At 45.8% G+C, this 8,857-nt stretch overlaps 1 protein-coding gene across 2 annotated transcripts; it reads left to right on the plus strand.

The window, feature by feature from the left end:
• The first annotated feature begins 1,380 nt into the window (after window positions 1-1,380).
• LOC307127686 (uncharacterized protein) lies at window positions 1,381-5,510 on the plus strand. 2 transcript variants are annotated; one of them, XM_079819087.1, is made up of 3 exons: window positions 1,381-2,398; window positions 2,454-4,461; window positions 4,660-5,510. In XM_079819087.1, exons 2-3 carry the CDS (start codon window positions 2,556-2,558, stop codon window positions 5,463-5,465), a joined length of 2,712 nt encoding a protein of 903 aa, XP_079675213.1. In that variant the 5' UTR covers window positions 1,381-2,398; window positions 2,454-2,555; the 3' UTR covers window positions 5,466-5,510. The 2 variants fall into 2 exon arrangements, with proteins under 2 accessions (XP_079675213.1, XP_079675212.1); XM_079819086.1 differs by having other exon boundaries at window positions 2,454-5,488.
• Window positions 5,511-8,857: the final 3,347 nt, after the last annotated feature.

Here is an 8,857-nt window from a genome sequence, read left to right on the forward strand (position 1 = left end):
CCAGCGTGGTATTTAGAGCGTGCACTGTTTACATTGTGTCAGAGAGAAGCACCGAACATCAGGGAGAACAACTAGTGTGTGAGTTTCTGTATTCATTTTCCTCACTTGATCTGTAGTTCAACTTTTGTTTAGAACATTGTATGTGTGCTGTAGTTGGCCGTTTGTTGTAGTCTCGTTTGTTATCGTTTGACCTCGTGCGAGCTAACGCGTTTCACTGGGCGTGGCCATAAGCCAGCGTGGTATTTAGAGCGTGCACTGTTTACATTGTGTCAGAGAGAAGCACCGAACATCAGGGAGAACAACTAGTGTGTGAGTTTCTGTATTCATTTTCCTCACTTGATCTGTAGTTCAACTTTTGTTTAGAACATTGTATGTGTGCTGTAGTTGGCCGTTTGTTGTAGTCTCGTTTGTTATCGTTTGACCTCGTGCGAGCTAACGCGTTTCACTGGGCGTGGCCATAAGCCAGCGTGGTATTTAGAGCGTGCACTGTTTACATTGTGTCAGAGAGAAGCACCGAACATCAGGGAGAACAACTAGTGTGTGAGTTTCTGTATTCATTTTCCTCACTTGATCTGTAGTTCAACTTTTGTTTAGAACATTGTATGTGTGCTGTAGTTGGCCGTTTGTTGTAGTCTCGTTTGTTATCGTTTGACCTCGTGCGAGCTAACGCGTTTCACTGGGCGTGGCCATAAGCCAGCGTGGTATTTAGAGCGTGCACTGTTTACATTGTGTCAGAGAGAAGCACCGAACATCAGGGAGAACAACTAGTGTGTGAGTTTCTGTATTCATTTTCCTCACTTGATCTGTAGTTCAACTTTTGTTTAGAACATTGTATGTGTGCTGTAGTTGGCCGTTTGTTGTAGTCTCGTTTGTTATCGTTTGACCTCGTGCGAGCTAACGCGTTTCACTGGGCGTGGCCATAAGCCAGCGTGGTATTTAGAGCGTGCACTGTTTACATTGTGTCAGAGAGAAGCACCGAACATCAGGGAGAACAACTAGTGTGTGAGTTTCTGTATTCATTTTCCTCACTTGATCTGTAGTTCAACTTTTGTTTAGAACATTGTATGTGTGCTGTAGTTGGCCGTTTGTTGTAGTCTCGTTTGTTATCGTTTGACCTCGTGCGAGCTAACGCGTTTCACTGGGCGTGGCCATAAGCCAGCGTGGTATTTAGAGCGTGCACTGTTTACATTGTGTCAGAGAGAAGCACCGAACATCAGGGAGAACAACTAGTGTGTGAGTTTCTGTATTCATTTTCCTCACTTGATCTGTAGTTCAACTTTTGTTTAGAACATTGTATGTGTGCTGTAGTTGGCCGTTTGTTGTAGTCTCGTTTGTTATCGTTTGACCTCGTGCGAGCTAACGCGTTTCACTGGGCGTGGCCATAAGCCAGCGTGGTATTTAGAGCGTGCACTGTTTACATTGTGTCAGAGAGAAGCACCGAACATCAGGGAGAACAACTAGTGTGTGAGTTTCTGTATTCATTTTCCTCACTTGATCTGTAGTTCAACTTTTGTTTAGAACATTGTATGTGTGCTGTAGTTGGCCGTTTGTTGTAGTCTCGTTTGTTATCGTTTGACCTCGTGCGAGCTAACGCGTTTCACTGGGCGTGGCCATAAGCCAGCGTGGTATTTAGAGCGTGCACTGTTTACATTGTGTCAGAGAGAAGCACCGAACATCAGGGAGAACAACTAGTGTGTGAGTTTCTGTATTCATTTTCCTCACTTGATCTGTAGTTCAACTTTTGTTTAGAACATTGTATGTGTGCTGTAGTTGGCCGTTTGTTGTAGTCTCGTTTGTTATCGTTTGACCTCGTGCGAGCTAACGCGTTTCACTGGGCGTGGCCATAAGCCAGCGTGGTATTTAGAGCGTGCACTGTTTACATTGTGTCAGAGAGAAGCACCGAACATCAGGGAGAACAACTAGTGTGTGAGTTTCTGTATTCATTTTCCTCACTTGATCTGTAGTTCAACTTTTGTTTAGAACATTGTATGTGTGCTGTAGTTGGCCGTTTGTTGTAGTCTCGTTTGTTATCGTTTGACCTCGTGCGAGCTAACGCGTTTCACTGGGCGTGGCCATAAGCCAGCGTGGTATTTAGAGCGTGCACTGTTTACATTGTGTCAGAGAGAAGCACCGAACATCAGGGAGAACAACTAGTGTGTGAGTTTCTGTATTCATTTTCCTCACTTGATCTGTAGTTCAACTTTTGTTTAGAACATTGTATGTGTGCTGTAGTTGGCCGTTTGTTGTAGTCTCGTTTGTTATCGTTTGACCTCGTGCGAGCTAACGCGTTTCACTGGGAGTGACCAGCTGTATTCACTAACGACACTTACCGTGAGTATAAATTGAGCAGTACTCCGCGGCAGCGGAAGCGGCAGCCCTCGTGTGAAGCCCTCCTCGTGTGAAGATCGAAGAGTGTAAAGACATCGACTCTACTCTGTGCGACTCCACTCGAGCAAGGACACCGACAAGGCACTTAAGTATAGCTTTCCTTCCACTTTGTCCACTTTTGTGTTTTGCTTGTTTTCATCTGTTTATTTGTCTGACCTGTTTTCATAATGTGCTTCCAAATCTCTACTATTACCACACACACCCGTAAATCACGCTCAGGACATTCTAGACGCCGTAATCCCAATAATCTGCGTAGTGTACCTATTTCCTCTGCTACATTAATGTCCATTCCAATTGGTCTCTGGAATTGCCAGTCTGCTGTAAACAAAGCAGACTTTATTTCATCTCTTTCCACTCATTCACATCTCAGTCTCATGGCTCTAACTGAGACATGGATCAAACCAGAAGACACTGCCACTCCTGCAGCTCTCTCAAATAATTTCTCTTTTTCACACACCTCTCGCACGATTGGGAGGGGCGGAGGTACTGGTCTGCTCATTTCAAAGGATTGGAAATTTGAGCCCATCCCTTCTCTATCTGGCAACTGCTCATTTGAATCACACTCAATCACGATCACTCACCCTGCTAAAATCCATGTTGTAGTTATTTATCGCCCTCCAGGTCAACTGGGGAACTTCTTGGAGGAGTTGGATATGTTACTCTCTCACTTTCCCGAGGATGGCACTCCTCTGGTACTGCTCGGTGACTTCAACATTCACCTTGATAAACCACAGGCTGCAGACTTCACCACTCTTCTGACCTCATTTGACCTTAAGCGAGTATCTACTGCAGCTACTCACAAATCAGGTAATCATCTGGACCTTATCTACACGCGCTACTGCTCCACCGACGACCCTTTAGTTACTCCATTGCACACCTCTGATCACTTTCTCATCACTCTTAACCTCCTACTGACTCCTGACACAACACACACTCCTCCCCAGATCACCTTTCGGCGTAATCTACGCTCACTCTCTCCCTCCCGTCTATCCACTATGGTTTCATCCTCACTCCCTCCACCTGCTCAGTTCTCAGCACTGGACACTAACAGTGCTACTGACACTCTTTGCTCCACTCTAACATCTTGCTTGGACAACCTCTGTCCCGTTTCAACCAGGCCAGCCCGCACCACTCCCTCTGCCCCCTGGCTGTCTGATGTTCTCCGCGAACATCGTTCTGGGCTCCGGGCGGCAGAGAGGAAGTGGCGAAAAACTAAAAACACTACTGACCTGACCCTGTATCAGTCTCTCCTTGCTTCTTTCTCTGCTAATGTCTCCACTGCTAAATCTACATACTACCACAACAAAATCAACAACTGCTCTGACTCTCGTGCACTTTTCAGAACATTCTCTTCACTCCTTTGTCCTCCTCCCCCCCCTCCTTCATCAACTCTTACAGCTGGCGACTTTGCATCATTTTTCACAAATAAAATCTCCTCCATCAGCAGCCAATTCTCCGCACCACAAACCGACACGCACATCTCAACAACCATCACACATACGCTCCCCTCTTTTTCTCTGCTCTCTGAAGCTGACATCTCCAAACTCATCCTTTCCAACCACCCCACTACCTGTCCACTTGACCCTATCCCCACTCACCTCCTTCAGGCCATCTCTTCTTCTGTTACTCCTGCACTCACTCACATTGTCAACACCTCTCTTCACACCGGGACTTTCCCCACAGCATTTAAGCAGGCTCGGGTAACCCCACTGCTTAAGAAACCCTCTCTGAACCCAGCACTTTTAGAAAACTACAGACCGGTATCCCTTCTGCCTTTCATTGCAAAGACACTCGAGCGAGTTGTTTTTAACCAGCTCTCTACGTTTCTTGAACAGAACAACCTCCTGGATATCAACCAATCTGGCTTCAAAAGTGGCCACTCAACTGAGACTGCCCTGCTCTCGGTTACTGAAGCACTGAGACAGGCAAGAGCGGCTTCCAAATCCACAGTACTTATCTTACTGGATTTGTCTGCTGCTTTTGACACAGTTAACCACCAGATACTCCTGTCAACTCTCATGGAGATGGGCATCTCAGGAACTGCTCTCCAGTGGCTCAAGTCTTACCTCTCAGGTAGGTCCTTCAGAGTGTCATGGAGAGGTGAAGTGTCTAAGTCACATCATCTAGCCACTGGAGTTCCCCAGGGCTCAGTGCTTGGACCACTTCTCTTCTCCATCTACATGTCATCACTGGGAACTGTCATTCAGAAACATGGCTTTTCCTATCATTGCTATGCTGACGACACTCAACTCTACTTCTCATTTCAACCAGATGATCCCACGGTTGGTGGTCGTATCGCTGCCTGCCTAACAGACATTTCTGCCTGGATGAAGGAACATCACCTGCAACTCAACCTTCCAAAGACAGAACTGCTTGTGGTCTCAGCCAACCCAGCACTTCATCATAATCTCTCCATTCAGCTAGGATCATCAACCATAACTCCGTCCAGGACAGCCAGGAATCTTGGAGTTGTGATTGATGATCAGCTAAAATTCACTGACCACATTACTGCAACATCCCGGTCCTGCAGATTTGCGTTATACAATATTAGGAGGATCAGACCCTTCCTATCAGAGCAGGCCACACAACTCCTGGTCCAAGCTCTTGTTCTCTCCAGACTGGACTATTGTAATGCTCTTCTAGCGGGCCTTTCGGCATGCACTATCAAACCCTTGCAACTGATCCAGAATGCAGCGGCAAGGGTGGTCTTTAACGAGCCGAAGAGAGCGCACGTCACGCCTCTCTTCATCAGTCTCCACTGGCTGCCAATAGCTGCTCGCATCAAATTCAAGTCACTGGTGCTCGCCTTCAAAGCAACCACTGGCTCTGCACCAATATACCTAAACTCGCTTGTTCAGACTTACACACCCTCCAGGAGCTTACGGTCTGCCAGTGAACGACGCCTTGTAGTGCCATACCAAAGAGGCATGAAATCACTCTCACGGACCTTTTCCTGGACTGCCCCCACCTGGTGGAATAACCTGCCTATCTCAATTCGAGCCGCCGAGTCTGTAGCCATTTTCAAAAAACGGCTAAAGACACGTCTTTTCCAGCAGCACCTAACCAATCAAGAATAGCACTTAACATTCCATTCGATTCATTTTCTGTCTGTCTAATTTATTAAAAAAAAAAAAAAAAAAAAAAGTTGTGTGTTCTGTGTTAGATTAACTGAGACTTGTTACAGCACTTGCATACTGTAGCCCTTGACCGTTCTAGTTGCTTCTATTGCTCTCATTTGTAAGTCGCTTTGGATAAAAGCGTCTGCTAAATGACTAAATGTAAATGTAAATGTAAATGTAGTCTCGTTAGCTGCCAGATCGTCGCGACGATCGGCGAGCTGCATCTGAGAACCCATAATGTATGCCAACGCTCAGCCTCAGCTTGAGCGGGACAGCATCATCCAGTCCCAGATGCCAAACTTTCTTCCCTCAGGAAAAAAGCCAGACTAGAGTGGAGCGATCTCAGATTGAAAACCGCTCACACTCACACACAAACAACTTCAAATGAACTTGACTGTGCATGCTCTTGATCCCAGGCAGTAAATACACACTCGTGTGTATTAATAATTGAATTTGTTTTACCTTAACTCGTATAGCAGTTCAAACAGACAGTCCCTGAAGACGAGAAAGATGTGTATGTGTTGGCACGGCGCCCTTATATACTTCCGGGTCGCACGTTGATGACGTCATGGGCTGACGTCGGTCAAAGACTTTGCCGTGATTCGATAGTAGCTTCAGACACCAGTCACGCCGAGGGCGTTCCCCATAGCGTCAGCTAGACGCAGCGAGAGTTCCCTTTCGAAAGGGAACTGCATTGCTCAGCGCTTAATTGAATTCTCTTCTCTTTCGGAGATTTCAAAATCATACATGACATGATCAATCCTAATACCATTACGATTCAAACAATTAAAAAAAAAGTGAAAAAAGGATTTCACTTCAAACTGAACATTTCCTGATGATTTCCTCACCCTCACTTCATGTCTGTCTTCAGTCGAAATTAAGTTTTTTGAGGAAAACTTTCCAGGATTTTTCTGCTCATAATGCACTTCAAAGGGAACCAACGGTTGAAGGTCCAAATCGCTGCATTTTCAGAGGAAGGGCTTCAGAAATGACTACAAAATAGCCTAAATAATATATTGATCAAAATAAGCATTGCTCCTGTAATATAGGACCCTACTCTCCCTCACGTTTCTCCAAACCCATGAGTTTGAGGTGAGAGAGGACGGTCGTCGCAATCGTCAAGATCCAAAGACCTCATAAATGTAGTCCATATGATTTGTGTGTGATATTCTGAATCAGTTCTTTTTGGGAAAACCCTCAAAACGTTAATCAGTGAAAATCTGTCTTTCATTAAACTGTGTTCAGTTGTTTACATCCGACACTCGACACCATATAAAGAGAAGAAGGCGGAGGAGAAGAAACAGCTCAAAGTGAAGATTTGATGTCTCACAGGTCTCAGGTGTGTGTGTGTGTGTGTGTGGCTGCTAGAGAAACACACAGGGCTCTTTCTGTCTCCCAGGGTTAAGATGCTGCTTCTTTACTTTACAGTCGTGGCTCTTCTGTCAGGTGATTGATTTATATTTAAAGCTATACATGTTGTTTTTGAGCATGTACATTATTACTGATGCTGAATTAATGTTATTTCCTTCTGTTGTCTTCTTTCCAGACACTGTTCTTGCGAATGCCATCACACCCGTGTCTCCTGAAACGCATGCTTTAGAAGGAGGGAAGACGACTCTCTCCTGCAACTACACTGGGAGTAATATTAACAGTTTTCAGTGGTACAGACAGTTTCCCAACACTGCCCCTGAGTTTCTCCTGTCAGCTTTTGAAGGTTTAGGACAACAGCAGAACGGCCGTCATGTCGCTGAAGCACATAAGGAAAGAAAACAACTGACCCTGGAGATCTCCAGAACTGAAGTATCAGACTCTGCTCTGTATTACTGCGCCCTGGTGCCCACAGTGACAGGAAACACACACACATCATACACAAACCTGAGGAAACACACACACACACCGTACACAAACCTGAGGAAACACACACACACACACACACACACACACACACACCGTAAACAAACCTGAGGAAACACACACACAGTACACAAACCTGAGGAAAGACACACACATCATACACAAACCTGAGGAATCACACACACACCGTACACAAACCTGAGGAAACACACACACACACACACACACACACACACACACACACACACACACACCATACACAAACCTGAGGAAACACACACACACACCGTACACAAACCTGAGGAAACACACACACACACACACACACACACACACCATACACAAACCTGAGGAAACACACACACATCATACACAAACCTGAGGAAACACACACACACCGTACACAAACCTGAGGAAACACACACACACCGTACACAAACCTGAGGAAACACACACACACCGTACACAAACCTGAGGAAACACACACACACCATACACAAACCTGAGGAAACACACACACACACCATACACAAACCTGAGGAAACACACACACACCATACACAAACCTGAGGAAACACACACACACTGTACACAAACCTGAGAAAACACACACACACACCGTACACAAACCTGAGGAAACACACACACACCGTACACAAACCTGAGGAAACACACACACACCGTACACAAACCTGAGAAAACACACACACACACCGTACACAAACCTGAGAAAACACACACACCGTACACAAACCTGAGGAAACACACACACACCGTACACAAACCTGAGGAAACACACACACACCGTACACAAACCTGAGGAAACACACACACACACCGTACACAAACCTGAGGAAACACACACACACACACACCGTACACAAACCTGAGGAAACACACACACACACCGTACACAAACCTGAGGAAACACACACACACACACACCGTACACAAACCTGAGGAAACACACACACACACCGTACACAAACCTGAGGAAACACACACACACCGTACACAAACCTGAGGAAAAACACACACACCATACACAAACCTGAGGAAAAACACACACACCGTACACAAACCTGAGTAAACACACACACCATACACAAACCTGAGGAAACACACACACACCGTACACAAACCTGAGGAAACACACACACACCGTACACAAACCTGAGGAAAAACACACACACCGTACACAAACCTGAGGAAACACACACACACCCTACACAAACCTGAGGAAACACACACACACCGTACACAAACCTGAGGAAACACACACACACCGTACACAAACCTGAGGAAACACACACACCATATACAAACCTGAGGAAACACACACACACCGTACACAAACCTGAGGAAACACACACACACCGTACACAAACCTGAGGAAACACACACACCATACACAAACCTGAGGAAAAACACACACACACCGTACACAAACCTGAGGAAACACACACACCGTACACAAACCTGAGGAAAAACACACA

The sequence above is a fragment of the Gobio gobio genome (genome assembly GCF_949357685.1).
Source record: "Gobio gobio genome assembly, chromosome: 6".
NCBI classification, from domain to species: domain Eukaryota; kingdom Metazoa; phylum Chordata; class Actinopteri; order Cypriniformes; family Gobionidae; genus Gobio; species Gobio gobio.